Below are 22448 nucleotides of genomic sequence, written 5' to 3'. Positions count from 1 at the left end.
TTAAGTTTAAGTAATTTATTTGCATTGTTGATTTTTCTGATTAGTTGGGCTTTGAAGCATGCTTGTGTATGAATGTGTGCATGAGTGTGTTCTTTTGTCATTGCTGTTTTTGTGAGTCTGTGATTATGTTGTCTATACCTTGTATATTAGTGTATATATGTATGTGTGTTTGTGTTGTAATCCTATGTGTAAGTATGAATGTATATATGTGTGTGTGCTGTATATTCTGTGTGTGAGTTGGCATGTGATATCTATATGTTTTATATGCTGCAAGTATGCTTATTGTTCTTTTGTTTTTAGTCTACTATGCAAAACTCTAATCTCACAGGGTTTTACTAAAATATCCAATAAAGCTAACACTATTTAAACAGTTGCATTAAAATTATCACTTAATTGCTATGGCTGTGATTTAAGGAGGTCAAATGAATTCCCATTGTAACTATTCCACCATTCCATTTAATAACTTTAACTGAAAATACTCTCAAACGTGACAGCCAAACTTTGCATTAGCTCTCACAGGAGCAAGAAGTGAGTTTCATCTGTCCTTCAGTCATTTATGCCAGAAGCAGTTTGAAACATGTTGTTTTCAACATTTTTATTTTATTTTTTAACTACCACATTAATTCTGTGATTACATTAATTAACCACACAAATGTTCTGGCTAACCTTAATAGAGCAGAATATTCTCTCTTGGAGGCCTTTTCAGGACACCCACCCCACATGGACCTCTTGGAGTTTTATAGGTTCTTCTATATATGGGCTAGCCTTTTCTATCAACATTAGATTCTTACAGGAACCCTTCAGTCACTGAAATGTTGGGTATTTTCATTTAGTTTTTGTGCCCTTCCTGTTTCTGTTTTATATTCTTCTGTTAAAGTTGCATATTATGAGGAGGAAACAAACCTACCAACAACAAAACAGAGACAAATAAGCTTATGTTCTTTCCTCAAATTGAGTGACTGTACACAATTTCTAAAACTGACTTGTGCTGTTTATGTTCACCTCTCTCTTCTAGTCTGTGCTTTGGGAAGTGTTCTCATTTTCTTCCTCATGATGGAATGCATGCTATAAATGTATCTTGATTCAACATATCACTTGCTGTTATGAAGAAAGCTTCCCATCAAGATTTATTGTTTGTACAACTTAGCCAGGAGTGATGGGCAGGAACTTCCTATCAGTATGGGTCACAGTGGGAGCCATCAGCTGTAAGCTTTGTGGGTGGTATAGAAGGTCACCTATCTGCTTGTATTTAGGGAACAGATTGTTGAAAAATAACAGCCTTCCTGGTTTAACTCCATAGGTTTTTCTAGATGAGTTGCTTGTAGTAGCTAAGAAAGAAAGTGTGTAAGGCAGACTGTAGACTAGAGAATAAAATTAGACTGTAGACTGAGATAAAATAAATACCATCTCTCAGCTTATCAACCCCAGCTCTTCCAAGTTTAAAAAGAGCCAGAAATCTATGGTTTCAAGAAAAATTCCCCAATATTCGAAGAATTTGTGATGGATTCAAAACACATTTTAAACTACACGAAAGACAAACCCTCATGCTAGAGTCGCTAATGCAGCATCTCTTCTGCAGGAAAGGTGTTCACATTTTAAATGTAATATCTAAACATGTGTAAAAGAAAAACACCTCCTGATCTACTGGTGTTTAGGTCCTGGGGAAAGAAAAGAGAAGAAGACACATATGGGCAGAAAGCTCAGCACCATCAAGGTGGTGGAGGGCAGTTAGTCTCCTCTATATCTCAGTCAGCTTCCTCTGGGCTTACATGGCTCTGACCAATGATTTCTGAACTTTGAACTTAAAATATAGAGCCCAAAGTAGTGCTTTTCAAATATTTTGCAGACTTGACAAAGCCTCTAGCTTACAAGCTCATTACCAAGGAAATAAATAATTCACAGGAATTCAAAAGTGTTCTCTCCTGTTGGCTGCATAATTCTTTCCCATATGTAATCCCTTAATACTCAAAAGATAAAGCTGAAATATAAGAGGTCACACATTTGAGTTCACCAGAGAGCAAGTGTCTGTGCCAGAATTAGAACTTATGGCTTCCAAGTCTGCTGTTTTTCTTCTGCTGCTTGAAAAATCAGCACACAAGGGATAAACCAGGCAATAGCCGAAGTCACTCAACATTTAACACTGTTTTCCAGAATCAGGTCTTTTGTCTCTCAAAACTTCCCAATAGTCAGCATCCCACTGCTAGACTCCTTTAAACCTGTTTCAATTTCCTTTTCAATTGACTCTAAGAACACAGCAAATAAATAAAGGGTGAGTTGGTTAACATCTGTGACTATTCAGAACAAAGATTCACCCTGGGGTTTGTAGCCATTAGAAAAAATTATAGCATCTCTGGGGCAAAGCAAAGAGGAATTCATTAAATTACTGCTTTGGAAAAGAGCTGCAATCCCTTACAATAGTGCTTTGTGCCCATATTTAATAGGAAGATATATTCTGTCTCAGAAAAGTTCTGAGCAAGGGACTCTATAAAGAAACTTCTGCCAATGTGTGCACACTTACTGCTATGCTACTATGCTGGCACACACAGCTGCACAATCATAAGCATACTAATATGTAAAGTGATCATTTTACCTCCTAATTTAGAACTGTAAATTGGAGGATCAGTTCTATGACAAAAAGAACCTGTAAAGTTAAGATTCTTACCCATATCTTGGGTCTAGTGCAATGGCTCTGGGATGTTCCATGTCTCCTGCTATCAATGTAGCTCTCAGAGAACCATCGAGTTTAGATACTTCAATTTGGTCCAGATTGCTGTCTATCCAGTATATGTTGCCTGCTATCCAGTCGACTGTCAGGCCTTCTGGAGTAGCCAAGCCATGTTCTACAACCACTTCTATGGCACTGACACCTGTTAAAAAAGGAAGCCGATATGCAAAGCCATTCAAGCAGGTTTAGAAGATAGGCCGATTTGAGGTCACAGCCCAAAGTCCATCAGTTCTGAAGGTCCTGATGGAAAATTAATACAGAAAATTGATTTCAACATTTACAGTACCTGTTCTTCACTACCAGATATTTTCACTCGAATAAACCTTTGCAGGACTTTTGGAAAACACTGGAGTGATAGCAATGTGAGTAACTGCAAAACATTTATTTCCTGTTGAGGTTTTCCTGACAGAACAAGAGACATGCTAAAGAAGTAAAGAAGTAAAGTAAAGTGGGGAAAAGAAGGAAATTTAATCAAAAGTCTGTCCTTCAAAGAGAGAAGTAAGGAGGAGGGAAAGTCTACCTGGATCAAAATTCATTGTGCTAAATAACCACACCATTTTCTGTGTTTGGTTAGGCACCATACATAATTTCACCATTTCCATATATATCCTCAGCAAACTTAAGCCCTAATCCACACTCATCCTATTCCCTGACCATGAGACTCTTAGCAGGTCAGAAGCAAAAAAGGGGGAAAGTTGCATAGAAATCAGAAGTTGGGAAAGATATGCCCAATTTCTTATTTATCTACTGCTTAATTTCTTTCATAACTAAATGAAATTCATTCTACAGCCCTTTTCTAATGGTGTATTCATTTTAACACATGGTACTGTCAGTGGTTTCCATTTTAAATTTCATATAGTTAACAAACTTGTTCTGTAAAGTCACTAATTTTAGTCATTACATGAACATAAGACACAGGAAGCATTTTTCATAGTTTAGTTATACTGTGTTTAAGCATTACTATTTTTGAAACGGCTAAGGGAATTTCATCAGAAATTAATAATTTGATAGCACTTATAATTGCAATGCTACAAAAAAGCAACATTTATATAAGTGAAGTATCACACAACTTCATCTAAACAGTACCGACAGAAGATATGTTTTATTATGGCAAAAATATAGTTCATATATTTGCACAAACATTTTCACTATTTCTTTGAATTATGTTGAAATGTATTATTCAAATAAGAATGGCTACTTTAACTCCCAGATCCAATTAAGAGTACCTAGAAACCAATCTTTTCTTTTCCTCATAAGGAAATACATTTTTTTTTTGCATAACTCTCAGAAAAATTCATTGAAAGGCAACAGATGAGTAATCTGAGCCTGGCCAGTTCTCTCCCCTAGCACCTCTTCATGTATGTACTAAATCTTCTGTTTTTATACATACAGAGAGAACTGACAGTGAAAGATTAATCAAAATCTTTTCTGATATTATATATTGCAATTCAAAAACTAATTTCATCATTCAATGAAATTTCAATACCCATACCTCCATTCTCTGAAAGCTTGCCCCTGTATATTCTGTCTTCTACAACATCTGTCCAATAAAGTAAACTTTGATTGAAATGAAAATCAAGTGCTATAGTGTTTCTCAGTCCAGGAACAAGTAGGCTATAGTCTCCTTTATGCAGATCAATCCTCCGAATCTCATGGCGTATAGAAAAGATGATGAATGCCTCAAAAGGACCTGCAATTGAATGTAATTTAATCAAATTTAGAAGATTTTTTTCTATATCAAAATCAATTTTATTAACTTTCTGATTGGCTCTAAGACCCATTCTGTTAAAAGGAAACCACACCAGCCATTATTAAAGGAAACTTGAACTTAAGAAAAGTCATAAGCCTTAGGTTAGTATCTGATTCTATTATTCTGCTGAACGACATAATAAAATGATTCCTAGTTACTTATTAAACCCCTAGGTCAGTGACTCTCACAGCCTATATCTTAAAATTCTCTCCTTGCAACAGATGGCAATTAGCACAGAGACTCTCTCCTCCAAAATATGAATTGAGTAGATAATAAGAAATTGCAGAGTTCTCAGCAACAAATGGACTGGACAAATTACACCCCTCTCTACAAAATAGAAGAGAGAAAAGAAGGTTATATGAGTCAAATATGGTTGAGTATTAAGAAAGGGTGTTTGTCAAGCCTAGACACAAAAGGGCTGTTGTATATATGATCCCACAGCAATTGTGACAGAATGTACAAGACCTAAATGAGCCCCAGTCAGAAAAATCCCAACAAAGAGACAGAAGTATACCATGAAATGCCACTGCTAGCTGAGGTGAAGGAGAGTCAGTTATGTTTAATGATATAACCACGGGTAGGTACACAGTATCCCAGGATAGGTTTCACTCCCAAGACTAGCTGGACAGTACAAAGGTGGTAAAGAAAGAAAGAAAAAAGGAAGGAAGAAAAAAAAAAAACAACAAATATCAAAGCTGCATGAAAATTAATGAGAGTGTGGAGGGGATGGTTAGGAGAGGAGTGTGGGGTATGTGTGAATGTTCAAAGTATTCACCTCAAATTAATAAAACATATGTACTGATTTTGAAACTGAGACAACAAAGAAGCAGTTTCTTTTCAAACTAAACTTCAAAGAAACTTGAACACTTTATATTATTTATATATTCCATTTTATACAAGACATTAGTGTGTTTTACATCTTGAATTTGCACACACTTGATGAAAGTACTCTAATGAAAGAACACAGAAAAAGATTTTCACAACTGTTTTCTGTTTTCTTGGCATGTTGGTCGACAATCTAATAATGCATAACTGCTTCCCTAGAAAACCTGCCACTGATGGAAAAGATAAAGGAATCCAGGATTTTTAAAAATGGAATGGAAAAGATAATGACCCAACCAGAATCTCAAGAAAAGGTCTTTACAAGTAGAATAAACCAAACAGAATGTCAAATATCAGCATTCCAAAATAAAGTAGAATATCTAGACCAAATAAATAAATGAAATTAAAACTAAAAAGACCAATGTTTGAATTATAAAATATATGAGAAAATCCCTTGTAAATAGTATAAATAAAATCTTCAACAAAGTCATAGAAATAAACTTCCCTATATGAAGGAAATACTTACTCATACTGTTACAAGAAGCACACAGAACACCACATAGACAAGACAAGAAAAGAAACGTCCCAAAGCTAAACATGATTAAAACACTAAATATACAAAACAAAGAAAATGTATTAAAATTTTTAAAACAAACCATCACACGTATAATGGAAAACCCATCAGAATATCAACTAAGTTCTTGATGGACACTTCAAAAAAAGAAAAGGGGGTGAAGAACAAAGAATTTCAAGCTCTGTCAGCTAAGAATATTGTACACAATAAAGGAGAAAGAAAAAAACTTCCAGTAATACAAACAGCATACAAAGAATTCTATACAAAAAACTAAACTTAAAGGAAATATAAAAGGCAAAACTTTGGGCTGTATAAGGAATAAGCATACAAAAAAATAGGCTGTAGAAAGAAAACAAACCTAAGTTACTGAACACAAAATAACATTGATATGACAAACAGCCAAAATCAAAAACAAAAACAAAAAACAAACAAAAATACCCATAATGACTGTGATCTATATAACTTTCAGAAATAACTTTAAACATTAGTAATCTTAAGTATCTAAGATAAAAGCTGACAGAATGAATTGAGAAATAAAAGCCATCTACCTGATTTCTACATAAAACACAATTTACCTTTAAAGATGCACACTACATTCAAGAGAAAGGATAGGCAAAAGTATTTCAATCAAATCATACTAGAAAGCAAACAGACATTCCTATATCAATATTCTACAAAGTAGACTTCAAACTAGAACTAATGAAAAGAGGTTGAAACAAACTTCATTTTAGTCAAGGGACTAATAAACAAAGAACACATTATTATCCAGAGTGTGCACCAAACTCTGGTATATACAATTTCATAAAAAATGTTCTACTCAAATTAAAGACACAGATTAAAATCAGCACATTAGTATTCAATGATAACAATATCCCTTTCTCAAATAGACAGTTCATTTGGGAAAAAAACATAAGAATTAATTGATACATATATCAAATGAATGTAAAAGATATCCACAGAATATTCTTTTCAAATACAAAATATATACATTTGACTTAGAAGGCAATGGAAGCTGACTTTGAAATATAGAATAAACTACACCTAGAATACAGCATAAATCTTAACCAATTCAGAAAGACTAAAATAACTATGTACCTGCTTTGGCTATAACAAAATAAAAGTTAAAGTTGATAGCAAAGAAATCTCTAGTAAGCACACAATTTCATGGAAGTTAACAACTCATGGCTGAATACGGAATCTGTCAAAGAAATAATTAAGAAAAATAAAATAATTTTCCTATAACTAAGTTAAAATAAAACACAAAAATATCTGTGGCACACATTAAAGGAAGTACTATGAAGGAAATTACTCTAATTTAATTACCTACAGAAAAAAAAATCACAAGGAACACACATAAATGGCTTGTTGATGCACTCAAAATCTTTGGGAAATAAAAGCAAACCAAAACCTAGTGATCCCAAAGATTTTTATCAAAATTTTTACAAAAAAGTTAAGTAATTTCAGCAATGAGGCAAGGTGCAGAATCAACTTCCTTAAATCAATAGCTTTTCTATACAGCAACAACAAACAGAGACAGAAAGAAATCATTAATTTACTCCCATTCATAATAAGAGTGAGGAAAATAAAATATCTAAGAACAAAATTTGATCAAAGAAGTAAAAGACATATGCAATGAAATTCCTCAATCTCTGAAGAAAGAGATAGAAAAAGATGTCAGAAAACGACAAGATATCCCATGATTGTGGGTATCAAAACAACTCACAAATTCACTGCTATCTTAATCAAAATCCCAACTTAATTTTCCACAGAAATTAAAAAGTAACTTTGCTAAAAAAAAAAAAAAAAACAATAAAACAAAACACTGAAAGGGATACCATTCTCAACCTCAAAATATATTATAGAGCCATAATAATAAAAAATAAAATAGTACTGACACCTAAACAGATATATATAGACAAATAGAATAAGTCAGAAACTAAAACATGACTAAGCATAACTACAACTATCTGACATTACAAAAATATATAAAAAATTTACACTGGAGAAAAGATAACATCTTTTAAAAATGTTGATGGATAACTATATGTCAACCTGAAATTAGACTTGTATTTATCACCTGGCACAAAACCCAACTTTAAAAGAATCAAAGACCTTAATGTGAAACCGTAATCAATGAAACACTAGGAGATAACATAGACAGTACCTGATATAGGTGTAGGAAAGGACTTTCTAAATAGGACTGTATTTGCTCAGGTATTGAGGCAAGCAATCAGTAAATTGAGGCTCAAAAGACTAAACAGCTTTTTCATAGCTTAAGAAACAGTCAATGCAGTAAAGAGGAGGTCAATAGAATGGAGATGATCTTTTCCAGCTGTACATCTGACAAAGGATTAACATCAATAATATAAAAACAACAACAAAAACCACACACACATATAAACACACACACACACACACACACACACACACACACACCCTGAATCAAAACTAAAACAAGCAAACAAAAACAAAACAAAACAAAACAAAAACCAGAAACCAAAGAATCCATTAAAAAAATTGGACTTTGGATATGAATAGAGATCATCAAAGGAGGAAATAAACATGGTTAAAATTTAACTATAAAAAGTCCAACTGTTGACATTGGGGGAGTTAGCAAATTTAATTAGCAAATCAGAACAACTTAGAACTTTTATCTTCACCTAAATAAGCATTGTCAAGTTAAACAAAATGGGGAAAACAGGAGCTTTAATTATGCTTTAAAAAGCCATAAGGAAAATATTTAGTATTTCTTTACTTAGAATTATGTAGTGTTTGTGTGTGTGTGTAATTTAATGAAATCTTTACCTGTGGACTGACAATGTTCTCCCCCTCCCCGCCCACCAAAATACAGCCTTTTTAATAAAACCTTCAACAGCAGATATGAAAAGTCTTTTCATCATATTTTTTAGTATTTTCCAAGAGACTACCAAAACAAAATAGACAGTTATAATTGCCTTTGGTTGCCTCCTTGAAGCTGATAGCAAATCTGTATGGCATAAGACACTACATACTTTCCATATAGGATCTGGATTATCTGGATTGCTTCTGCTTTTCAAGCATTCTCCCATGACAGCTTTCAATAGCCCTATTCATCTGTGGTGCTTATGAACTACAGACAACATGGAGTACTATCCCTGAGCATGCAACAGTGGCACCTACAGCTTGGTAATAAGCAACAGCTCTCTAACTGGAATTAATTTCTGCTAATAAGGAAGAAATCTTTCCCAATACTAGAAACCTAGACACATACACAGAGTTAGTAAGGTCATGGGATTTTAAAAAGAATCTACAACTGCCACTTTATGAAATAAGCATAATCCTTAACTACATTCTAAATATCCATACTTATGTTTACAGATAGTATTGATCTTAGCACTCATTAAAGAAAGTATTCTTTACAACAGATGGAAACCATTATATAAAAGCACAATAGAACAAATCCCTGAAGACAAGTGATAGTGTTGTAGCTAGTCTCACCTGACAGAACAAATATAAAACATACCTCCTTCACCTGGGGCTCATATTTTATATAGTAAAAGATGAAAAGACTGTAACATTTTAGGAGCATCAAGTTTGCTTTAAGACTGTATCTACTACAAAAGTTCAAGAAGCTATACCCATGGAATTTTATCAACATGGCTGCTTAAACAAAACCTGAACAATGACACCAAGAGATATGCTGATATGGGTAGGGGGAATCTTACAATGTTCTAATCCTAGACAAATAACTGCATACAACTAAGGAATAGTGAGAGCAGGAGAAATGGTATTCCCAGAGAAGAGTACAGCACTTGGTATTATTGTGGTTATTTTGTTACCCAATACCAAATGGTCAGCTCTGAAACATATATATATATATATATATATATATATGTGTGTGTGTGTATGTGTGTGTGTGTGTGTGTAAAACATTGTTCAAACTGAGCAATACACATACACACACACATACATACATACATACATACATACATACATACATACATACATGCATGCATATATATTCTAGTGAACTTTAGGTCAATTTAATACCATCTATAGTCATCTGAGTGAGGGAAACTTTATTGAGAATTTACCTCTATATGATCAGGCTGTAGGCAATTACAGCCTAATTACAATACACTAATTACAATAATTAGTGATCTACTATATATAATATCACTGTTTGGCTGGTGATTCTGAGTTCTATAAGAAAGCAGGATGATCAAGTCATGAGGAAGAAGCTGGTAAGTACCACTTTTGCATGGCTTCTGTATTGGTTTCCTGTCTCCAGTTTCTTGTGTTGCTTGAGTTGCTGCCTTCAATCCCCTCAGTGGATTCAGGATACATAACTATGATTTAATGTATGTAAGACAAATAAACCCATTCCTCCCCATGTTGTTTTTGATTATGTTTCATCATGGTAATACTTATGCTAAATAAAACACACACACACATATACGCACATTGAGCATAACAACAAATAAAGATAGCATGAACCACGAATGTCAGAAAGAGCACATGGAAGAATAAACCAGATGGGTTGAGGGAGGAATGGGAAGTGGAGAAAGAATGTAATTATATTTTAATTTCAAAAAGAAAAATAGTTTATAAAACAATATCATAGTGGTGAAAAGATGGCAGATGAACTTGATCTAATTTTGTGTCAATTGCAAATAGTTTTACTTCCCTCACTCATCTCAATTGCCCTAAGGAGTTTTTCCTGCTCAAGTACCTAATAAAGGCCCACAACCTTTATAGCAAGCACATCATTCTGCTTCTGTATTGTAGGAGCTGATAGCCAGTACAGGCAATGAGCTAAGCATGAAAGGAAGCTTCTCATAGCATTCAGAGACAAACTCAGGATCAGGCTGAGAAATGTGTATACAAGCATTGTCAAGATCAGGAAACTCATCCAGAATACCTCCAGAGATGTGAGAAACAACACTATGGATGTAATAGTGACCACTATTCTACTGCCAATAGGTACTGTACAGCACTGTGTCCTTTATTGTGCAATATGACTGCAATAATATCAACTCAAACTGTAGACACAAAGCATGCATAAAAACATCCTATTATGTCCAGTTAAAATAGAGCCAAAATTCATAAGGAGAAAACACTCAGGTCTCAAATGATTGTGGCATAAACTGCCTGGCTAGGCCAATATAGGTTTTCTAATACTTTCAATAGCTAGTTTTAGGCACCAACTGTAATAAGCTGGCAGACTCTGGAGTTAAACTAGCCAGCTGTATTTAATGGTCACCAGCAGAGGCATGTGTCTGCCTGCTGACGCACAGATGCACACTAAGTGTTAATGTCAATAAGCTTGCTTGCTTATTCTTTGTTTCTACCTTTCACTCTCCCAATTCTTCATGGGTGTGTGTGTGTGTATGTGTGTGTGTTCATGTGTGTGTGTGTTCGTGTATGTGTGTTCATGTGTGTGTGTACATGGTTCTTTTGTGCATCATGTATGTTCATATATATTTGTATACTGGTGTACATGTACATATCTATGCATATATGATCAGGGAGACCAGAAAGTCAATGTCAAGTGTTTTCTGTCTTATTAGTTGAAAGAAGGCCTGTTGTTCAACTTAGAGCTCACATACTCAGTTTGACTAGCTGGGCTGTTGAACTAAGAACAGAAAAATATATGTTAATATGCATTCATGCCATGCCAACTTATCTCAATGAAAGCATTGAAAACCAAACAAGCAGAAGCCATTAGAGGGAACATATGCATTTGGAGGGATTCCAAAGACCAAATCCTGGAAAGCTGCTCACTGTAAGAAAAAAATGTCTTTTAAAGGGAGAGTGTGGAGAAACTGTAGTTCCACATACAATATATTACTGTTGTAGCATATATATTGGTGTTGTAGCATAGATATGTACATTCATATATAAATATAGTTTATTTCACAAAACTCAATGTAGGGTAGAAAATTAGATGACTCTTTAAAAAAAGGATACATACAACTACATTTTATCTACCTTCAGTTGTAAAACATTGTTTATTAATAAAGGAAAAAAAATTTGAATTTTATCATGTTCCTTTATCAAAGGAAGCTATTCAGAAGATGAGAAGTCAACACAGCAAACAGAACAATGTTTCCAAACAAAGACCTTATGAGGGACTCATATCTAAGAAGATATATATCTATGTATCTATATATCTATATAAAGAAGATGTATGAGGCAATGATGGCCCCATGGATATTCCTATCTAAAAGATGTAGTTAGGTACTTTGGTCTGGACAGTGAGATAGTGGTTGTGACCCCCTAAAAGTGTTCCCCACAGCAACTGTCAGCAGGTAAACACAACTGCAAAACATCACAAGGGCATTTTTACACATTTCTAGATGATTATAGTCACAAAGACAGATGGTAAAACTGTAGACACTGAAACCTTTCTACATAGATGGGGCAACATTGAAGAAATGCAACCATTCTGTGAAGCATTTGATTGTTTTCCAAATTTTTAAATATTTCCATACTTAGTTATCACAGGAACAAGTGATTCTAAAACTATTTATACACCTTTAAAGTCAATTGTAAATTCAGGTCAACTTAAAACCTTTATGTTTTAATATTCATATTATTATTATTAATCACTTCCAAAGTGGGAGCAATCTAATTGCCAATCAAGTGGTGAATGAATATATAGTGTTGTACTGTATAACGATAAAATAGACATTATTCATTAATAAACAAATAAACCTAGCACTGATATATTCCAAGTGGAACAAGCTTTTCATAAAAGCACACATATGTTTGTTGTTGTTTCCAGTAAACTTACAGAACCGACAAATCTATAACAGCACAAAATAGATTAGGAGTTTCTAGAATGTGAGGTAGATATATTAATAGAACTGACTGTCAACAAGCCCAGATTTTGTTTTTGGGATCAATTAAAATTTTCTCATCTTAGAATGTATCAATGATTGCTGGAAATAAACACTTTGAAATGGTGGATTTCATGGTTTATTAACTGTATCACAATTTAGTTGTTATTAAAATGTGTAATGAATGCGGAATTTTATGAAAGTTACAAACTGTCTAATATTCATTTAGAACTTTACACAGGTTCTGTGGGTCTACCACCTTCAGATTTACTGTGAGGCTCTACCAAGCTCTGAACTTTTAGAAAGTTCAAAGGCAACCTGCCAGCACCATACTGCTTCTTCTAAATGCACTTTTGTTGGGTGAATAAAACAGAGCAGGCATCTATTGTATAGCTACTTGTTCAGAATTAAAATCCCCTTTTGAAGAAATGGGGCCCACAAAGCTAAGGAGAGTAATGAAACTAAGCAGTAAACAATCACATGGGGAGGTGGTAATCTCTGATGAAGCTGCCTGTATGCTGGGAAACAGGAACACAGCTTTTCTGATTCATCATTATGCTGGTGGTACGTTATGATGATTTAACTGCCATTCAATCATTAAGGTAAGATATACCTGAACAGAATCATTTCTTTGGTTGATAGTGCTTTCTGTATGTTTTCATATCTCTGTGGGGGAAACTCTTACAACCCACCAATTAAAAAGTCAACTTTAAACTGAAGATTAAAAAATAAAAATAATTAAGTTAAAGAAAGAGAAAAATATTAAGCATGAGAATAAAATTTATAAAACAGACAAAAAAGATTATCCAACAAGAACAACAAAAACAAATTACTCAAAGGCATTCTTTGGAAGGGTGAAAAACATAGCTATGTAGATGCCAAGACATATACGTACACACAGGACATTAAATTCAGTTAATACTTCGCTGATATATAAATATTCTAATCAATTATGTTCAAAGATTTTTCAAGTTCTTATGTTTATTACAGTATCTTTGAGCAGAGAGTACCCCATTTGATACATGCTTACAGAATCATGCTTGGCTAAGACAAACCTATTTCCCAGAGATCTAAAGCCAAAGTTTGCATTTTCATATTCTTTCTTATTTGAATGCTAATTCTAGATAGCTTCTATTAGTTTCCATGCCTTTAAGACTTTTGCTGACTTTTTGATCATTAGTTTCTCCCTGGGAGATAAAACTGCAAAGAGTAATCCAGTAAGTTACTTCATAAACTAGTGGGAAACCAAGAAGACTGAATTTTAAGATCTCACATTATACAGAATATTAAACCAAAGAAAATATGTATAAATTACTAAACTATCAAAACTGATGTATAATTTTCATGTTTGTTTCAACTTTGTCATAGATATTTAGAATGAATATCAATTGAATGTGAAGTTACCATCTATTTTTTTATGCATCTAGCGATTTTTCCATTATACTCATCCACTCTTAGCTAAGAAATGACAGAATTTAGCAGTTTGAGCTTGCAGGTCACAGTCTTATGAATAACAGACTTGAAAATTTTCTGTTTTTGTACAACACTTGAGCTAAACAAATGTTACCACAGCCACCCTCTCTGTGATGAATTCTTATAAATGTAGTTCTTCCCATGTACAATGTGAAACACACTCAGAAGATGGCTTTCTGTGTTTATCTTCTCTTTGTTTTTCTTTAAGTCCCTCTAGAAGTTCACAGAACAATTTTTATGAGACAGATTTTGAAATCAGAAGAAAACTTCCCTGTTCCTATCGACTGTATTGAGATAAAATGCTATTGTAACTCTTCATCTTACAATTCCATATGAATAGGTCTGGTTCCTTAGCATTCATATCACACCCTCAAACAAAGCATGAATCTGTAGCTACAATTATTTCCCTCTGATTTCAGATGTATTAATTATTTTTCTGTTTCTTCAGCTAAGAATTTATTTCACTTTTTATGTCCCACCATAAATTACAATTACTCTACATAGAATATTCATACTGTAGTAAATGGTTTATCTCCCAGCTCCAATGTATGTCATTACCTCTCCTTTTCTCCATTCCCTCAGATAGTGCCATTTATAGAATGAATAATAGTGAAATAATACTGAAGTGCAAAACTCACAAAGGATGAAGGAACAGAACCTATGAAATGAAGGCAAAGATGGACTTTAAAGTTTTGCACAAACTTCTGAATTTAGGTTAACTGCTCATCAACTTTTTTTTCTTGTTGTTTCTTTCCATTTAACTTTTCCCACTGTTCAGTTACTTTTTTTTAATATCTCTGATTTATGTTATAGTTTATGAAAACATTCACATCTTTTATTCTATTCACAAATGTTTGGAGTTTGCATTTCATATGTGTTTATGTATACATGTGTAACCTTGTATGTATGTATAGAGAGGAGAAAAAGAGAGAACTCATTGATATAAAAGTGAAAGAAAGAACTCTTGCATTCCTAAGAAATAATCCAGTGTCTTTAAATAGATTATGTTCAATATAAATATTATAGAAAATTTATAAGAAAACACTGAAAGAGAAAGCAATATAGGGGAGAATGTTAGGAAGAGGAGTTAAGGAAAAGAATGGATCAAAGAAATGAAAGAGAGATAATTAAAAAAGAATTTAGTCAAGAAAGGTTAATGTGACAGAAAACAGCAGATAAGATGGACATCAAAGAAACTTGTTATGGACTTTGCTTTCAATATGGAAAGGCTAGCCATTTGAGCAAGATACTGCTCCTGTCTGGACTGTTCGACTTTATACTGTATAAACTGGACATGTATGAACTACAGGAAAATGACTGCTGATACAAGATGGACATTTGCTACAGGGTTACTGCTTCATGGAAGAGTGTGCCAGACAGTCTATAGGACACACACACAAAAAAAATGACTGACAAACTGCCAAATCAGGTGGACAGTTTAAAGTTTCCTGCTTTGCTGAGGAGTCTACCAGACACACTATGGACTATAGGCTGAAGATGGAACATTACAGAAGAACTTTAGGTGACTGACCTGTCAGTGAGTTACATATAGAACTTTAGACACAAAAATAGGATAGAATATTTTCTTTAAATCTCTCTAAATGTTAATGGATTAAATATTGTTAACTGTGGTTCTTATTTGATAACTGTTTTGTTATATATTTTATTATGTTAAAGTTAAAACCCTTTTTATTTTAGACAGAAAATAGGAGATGATGGGAGATGTCATTCTATAAATATGTTCTCTTATTGGTAAATGAATAATGTACAGTTGGCCAATAGGAAAGCAAGATAGGTGGGACTAGGAGACAAGGAGGATTCAGGAAGTAGTAGGGAGGAGTTTCAAGATATAGGACCAATAGTGTAGAATGCCTGGCCTTCTCTATGGTAAGATAATACCATGTGGAAATACTTAGATTAATAGAAATGGATTAATATTTAAGGCAGAGCTAGCCAATAAGAAATACTAATAACTGGCCAACAGCTTAATATCTGAAAAAAAGAAAACAGCAGATAAAAAGATATTTGCAGTCTGTGTTTTAAAGTATAGACCCAGTTCCTAGAAATTAACAATAAAAGATGAGTTTATAATAACAAAGTCTTCATAGAAAAATGATCCCAAAGAGCCACAAAAGTATTATAAGCATGTAGAGAAATTCTCCAATTTTGTACTATTAATAAAACAATGAAAGAAATTCACATTACTCTCATAAATTAGAAAAAGTTTAAAAAATCTATAGCAAAGGCAAAACAAAAACTTCAAAAATCAGAATGGTCTGAGAGCTGTCAAAGTTGTGGGAACTTTGGAAGTTTGCTGTTGGTACAAATGCAGACTGTGCAAGCATTCTGAAGAGCAGCTGGCTCTATTTAATAGTAACAACTGTAAGTGTGCAATGATTCAGTGACATTGTTCCAACTATGTGAAGATTATGAGCTAGAATAATTGGTCCCCAGATTGTTTCACTATTCAGATGGTTGTGGAATCTTTTCAGATGCCATCAAACTGGTAGGCGTAGCTTTTGGTCACTCCACAGCTCTAACTCTCTACTTGTGTTGATTATATGGGGCAATTAGCTACCACATGGTCCCATTGTCATATAGATATCCACTACCATATCTTCCTCTACAATATTTGATCATATTATTTCAAATTCTCAATAAACATAAAAGGCTTTCTACTTTTACTATTTTGTCCCAATAACAGGAAAATAGCAGGTACAGAGAATCAGTACCCAGTACTTTAGTTGTTGCTATGGCAAAACTTATGATGTGGTATGTAGGCCTTTGAATATATTTGCAGGAAGTATATGGAAAAGTTTGGAGCAACAGGATAGAGATGTCCTAGCTAGTAATAAGTACAGCCACAGGGGTACTCTAGCCAGGGAAGAACAGAACACTTATAGAAAAACAAAAAACAGACAAGGCAGTCTGAATTACAAGGATTCAGAAGGGAACAAATACTCTCCAGGGAAATTGAATAGAGACTATTCTTGTTACATTCTAATAATCTATGTTCTGCTTATGACAGGTTACATTCAAAAGTGACAAATTAACTAACTGGGTACAAAATGCAAGCATAATATTTAAATAGGCCTAAATACCACTTATCACTTTTACCCAGATTTACAGCATAAAGCTGTGAAAATGACAAGTATGATGAAGAATGAAATATGAATTTGGTTAAAGTTGTACTTAGGTTGTACTGGGAGAAAGTGACGACTAGTGTTAAGAGACACTAATCCATTTTCCATTAGGACAACATAAAAAACATCTTGAGTGTGGACCTGATTTATGGAAGCTTCCAGAATGTAAATTGAAGACTCATTTGAAAAACATTCATTGAAAGAAAAGTGCCTAAAAAGAGAGGCCTTCTAGGGTGCTTACCTGGAAGATGGCTGCCTAAGGAGGTGTTTTTCCCATGATGCACCATGAAAACACAGAGGCTGCTGAGGATGTGGCTCACAGTGGCCACACAACATCTCACAGGGACAACAGAAGTTGCCATTCCCACATGGTACTGCTTTTTCAGGGATCATCTGTATCATCTCCTGCCTCCAGGATCCTGCCCTGTTTAAGTTCTTGTCCTGACTTTCTTCAATAATGAACAGCAATATGGAAATGTAAGCTAAATAAACCCTTTCCTACCCAAATACTTTTTTGGTCATGGTGTTTCTTTATAGCAATAGAAACCCTAACCCAACCATTCACCATTATTCCTTCACCACGACAATGGCCAAATCTCTAATCGTGAGTTAAAATAAACCTTCCACCCATTAAGCTGCTGATTCTAAGGTAATGTAGGGATTAAAGAAATTGTTCTAACACTCTATAAGAATCATAATATAGGAAGAGCATTTCAGGTAACCTCTCCACTATTGCTTAGATCATCCTTGTATATCGCTGGACATTTCCCTAGTGCCAGATTTTTCTTTAAACCTATAATGCCTCTCTCTGTTAAGGTATTTCTTTTTATTCTCCTCTATTCTTTCCCCAACTCAGTCTTCCTGATCCCTTATGTCCTCCTCCCCACTCCTCTTCTCCCCTTCTATTTCTTCTGTCATCCAAGAACCTTCATCTAGTAACTGATGAAAGCAGAAGCAGAGATTCACAGCTAAGCACTGAGCTGAACTCCTGGAATCCAGTTGTAGAGAGGGAGGAGTGATGAATAAAAAGGTCAAGATCTGGCTGGGGAAACCCACAGAAACAGCTGACCTGAACAATGGGGAGCTCATGGATCCTAAAATGACAGTAGGGAAATCAGCATAGGACTTAACTAGGCACCCTGAACTTATGTGTCAGTTAGGAAGCCTGGGAAGTCTATGGGGCCTCTGGTAATGGAACAGTACTTATCCCTAGTGTATGAATGGACTTTGGGAGCCCATTGCCCATAAAGGGATAATCTCTCAGTCTAGACACATGGGGAAGGGCCGAGGCCCTGCCCCAAATGATATGACAGAGTTTGAAGATTCATCATTGAAGGCCTCATCCTCTCTGAGGAGCAGAAGGGGAATGAGGGGAAGTTTGTGGGAGCCATGGGAGGATGGGAGGGAGATTGAACTGGGATTGATATGTAAAATAGATTGTTTCTAATTTAAATAAAAAAGAACCATACCTGTAGAATTGTTATTAGTTCAAAAGGTCAGGGGAAGGTTGGAAGCATTTATTTGATACATGGATAAGCAAAATCATGTGATAGTATCTAGTAATTGCACATAGAAGATTACTTGAACACACATCACAAGTAATAAAAGCAATGCTTGACAAAAGAATTAAATGACAAATTAAACCAAAGGCAAATTTATATTATTTACATTATTAAAATGTATTCATGTATGAAATATAGTCATGCATATAATGGCCCATATTTTATAAGAAAATATATGAGCCATATATGAATGCTCCTCTTGGCAAGGAAAAAAAGAGGACTTTTGATGGGAGAGGTCATTCTGTAAATATGTTTCTCATATTGGTTAATGAATAAAGCACTGTTGGCCAATAGGAAAGCAAGATAGGCCAGACAAGGAGACAAGGAGGAGGGAGGAAGTAGTCTGGAGGAGATTCAAGATGGAAGACAGTAAGAGCAGAATGCCAGCCCCTCTTTCCGGTAAGACAAGACCACGTGGAAATACTTAGACTAATGGAAATGGGCTAATATTTAAGACAGAGTGAGCCAATAAGAAACACTAGTAACTGGCCAACAGAATTATATCTAATACATCGTGTCAGTGTATTATTTGAGGCTGGCTTGGCAGTGGGACCAGACCACTGGGGAAAAAACTACTTATAACAGGCTTTAGAGGAGGAATAGGAGGAAGAACATATACAAAACAATAATGGTTCTGTGTGAGAAGTGTGGCTTTAATTAACTCATCCCTTCATTCATGATTGCATAATGATAACAGAAAGAGGAAAATAGCTGAAGTAAGGAGTATGTGTGTTGTGGAAGAAAGATAAAAGATTTACTATTTAAAATAACATCTCACAACCAATATGCTATGTGCTACTAGCTACAAAATTTTATATACAAAAGGCATATAAATTACTTGAATATGATATCTTGTTTAGAAAGAATGAAAGTGCAAGCTCTTGAAAGTCAGATATTCAAAGGTGTTGTGGGAATGTGAGATTACAGAGCACTGAGAAGGCTGAGAAGGGGCTGGGTGCTGGCATCATAGAGAAACTCATCCTTGGAGTCAGAAGAATAAATGCCAATACCTTTTTTCTACTACCTCTTAGCTACAAGCCTGCAACAGAAGAAGTTCTTTTTCTGGGTTACAGTGTCTATATATAGTCAGTGAGAGATATTTCTATCAATAGGATATAATACCCATAGGTATTTAAGAGATTATAAATAAAATTGAAGTATCTTAGAAGAGTTACTCATGAAGAAGACAATGTTAAAGAGTTTATAGGATGCAATTTTTAAAAGAGAATGTGGTTTGCTATAGTAATGGACATTGGTGATAACAGTGATCAGAGAAGAGCAAGTGGATAGTGAGTGTTTAACACTGTGTTACTTCTGTGTATGCACGCACTGTGAATGTGCATATACTGTGCCTCCACAGCACTTATACTATGGTTTCAGAGATGCTCAGGGAGGATGTAGACAAAACAAAACAAAAAAGATAACAAAACAAGAACAAAACAACCCACCAGTGAACAGAGAAGGCTAGCAAACTGAAGGCCCCCGTAGAGCACGTTGAGGAACTTAGGACTCAGAGAGATACCTAAAGTGTTGGTTGGAGAGGATGAGTTTGGAAAGTGTCAGTTTACCAAGATCACATTATAAGTACCTTACAGCTTCATCTCATTGCTTTTTCCTCTTTCACTACTCACTTCTCCACAAGGTAGGGCCAGCTGCATCTTGTCATTTTGTCTTTTCTATAGAACTGACCTCTTTAATCTACTCACATTATTCTCTCTTCTTCAGTCCATGAAAAGCCTATTAACTTTTATTTCCAGTGCTTTCATCTGTGTCAACTAAAGAAACTAGCTTCTGTAAAACGACCATTTTTAGTAGCTGGTGTTATATTTATTGACCTGTGTTGAGGTCAATATGCTACTGGTTAGAGGAATATAGTTGCACCCCCTGAGTCACTGAAAGGGAAAAGTTCAGACGTGGTAAGAATAAAACAGTAACAGACAGAGAGAAATCAAGATCATTGAGAATATTAGGGAGAGTCATTGAGAATGCTGAGGAACAGAAGTGGAGGCCAAATCCAGGATACTTGAATGAGAAAAAACAAGGAACATATGGACACCCTCCCCAAATACACAGGTGTAAGTGTGTGTGTGTGTGCATGTGTTTGCATGTTTCTTCACAGGTATCTTCCAAGGATAGAACTTTTCCACCTAATTTCCTGGACCTAGAGCTTCAGATTTTGAACTGCCTCATCTTGTGCTTGGATGTGAACTTTGATCCTCGTCAAGAGCAGGAAGCAATGTTAAGCACTGAGTGAACTCTCCATCCCCATAGCCAAATTAGGTTTAAGTGGCTTGCTGATACTCAGGGAATTAGAAATATAAAGAAGTAAAGCTGGTGTCCTTTAAATTTTAAATGTCAAAGAAATGAAATTTTAGGTGGTCACATATGTGTCCGAGTAGGAAGGAGTTTGCCAATTGTATCCACATTGACATGTGAGATTCAAAGATTGTGTGTGGTATGCACTGTGCCCAAAGATGATAATTTTACTTTAGTGTTCATGATTTCACATCCATAATCTACTTCCTAAAAATTAATATATTTAAACAGCAATAAAATATTTAATCTAAAAATAAAACTGGACAAACAAGAGAAAAAATGTCATTCTTGAGGAAATGTAATTTGCTTCAGGTTAAGAGGCACCAGGAAGAGATTATCATGTTCTTTACAGTAGTGGGAGAAGCATGCCCACCAAAGAGCAGATGATAGAGTTAGGAAGACATATACATAGCAGCAATATACACAGTAGATCATTTAAAAGAATGTTGTTTGGAAATTAAGGCAGTGAAAAAATAGAGAATTTTAGAAAATCAGAAAATAAAAGGGCAGATTGTAAAAAATCAGATTGGGTTTATTAAATAAGAACCCAAATCATAAAACTAATAGTTATTTATAATCTTTATATTCAACAAGTAAGACTAAGTGTGATTTAAAAAATAAAACAACCCAGTAATGAAGCAAAAGCTAGCTCATGAAGAATTTCAGAAGCAAAAGAGAAAATATGAGAGCATTACAGGAAAAAATTTCAGGTTTAAGAAGAGGGGTGGTCTGACTCTAACTAACTTGAACCACAAAGCCTCATATTCTTTGTTCCTCAACCCCTCCTGTTTTTGTATTTTTCAAATGTCAAGACAAGTTCAGAGCTATATTAAATTCTATAGCAGAAACACATTTTTTAAAAGAAAAGGATTCTTGTTCAGAATAATAGAAATGAAAGGGTAACACAATTGAAATGTTTAAATTCCAGCAGATACATGAGAATTCATTTTTAATATGCTGTGAGTTTTCTGCTTTTTGAAAAAGATGAAGTAACAGAAATGTAGAATAAAACCTGTTATACATGGACAATTAAATCAAATAATAAAACATAGCCATGAATAACTTAAATGTTGACATGGGTATCAATTTCCCTGTTTCAAGGAACATTGTATGATAAACTGGCAAAATTATTCATATAGGAAAACCTTCATTTTCACCTGAATGTTTGTTTCCCTCTTACATTATAAACATATCTTGTGTGAAGCAAGCTAATTATGAGTTATTAGATAGTTTTCTAGGTACTTCCTCCCAGGCTGAGCTTA

The 22448-nt window shown here is 34.5% G+C and overlaps 1 protein-coding gene across 1 annotated transcript in view; it reads right to left on the bottom strand.

Moving 5' to 3' along the window:
- LOC127221898 (low-density lipoprotein receptor-related protein 1B-like) overlaps positions 1-22448 on the bottom strand; it is a 224389-nt gene that overhangs the window by 160492 nt on the left and 41449 nt on the right. The window contains exons 6-7 of the mRNA XM_051183851.1: positions 4218-4415; positions 2663-2867 (exon numbers count right to left, since the gene is read on the bottom strand). Coding sequence (XP_051039808.1) covers positions 2663-2867; positions 4218-4415 — 403 coding nt within the window. The remainder of the gene's footprint in view (positions 1-2662; positions 2868-4217; positions 4416-22448) is intronic.

Source organism: Phodopus roborovskii, unplaced genomic scaffold (genome assembly GCF_943737965.1).
Source record: "Phodopus roborovskii unplaced genomic scaffold, PHOROB, whole genome shotgun sequence".
Taxonomy (NCBI): domain Eukaryota; kingdom Metazoa; phylum Chordata; class Mammalia; order Rodentia; family Cricetidae; genus Phodopus; species Phodopus roborovskii.
The sequence above is the reverse complement of the archived record's forward strand: the minus strand, read 5'-3'. Positions and strand labels throughout refer to the sequence as shown.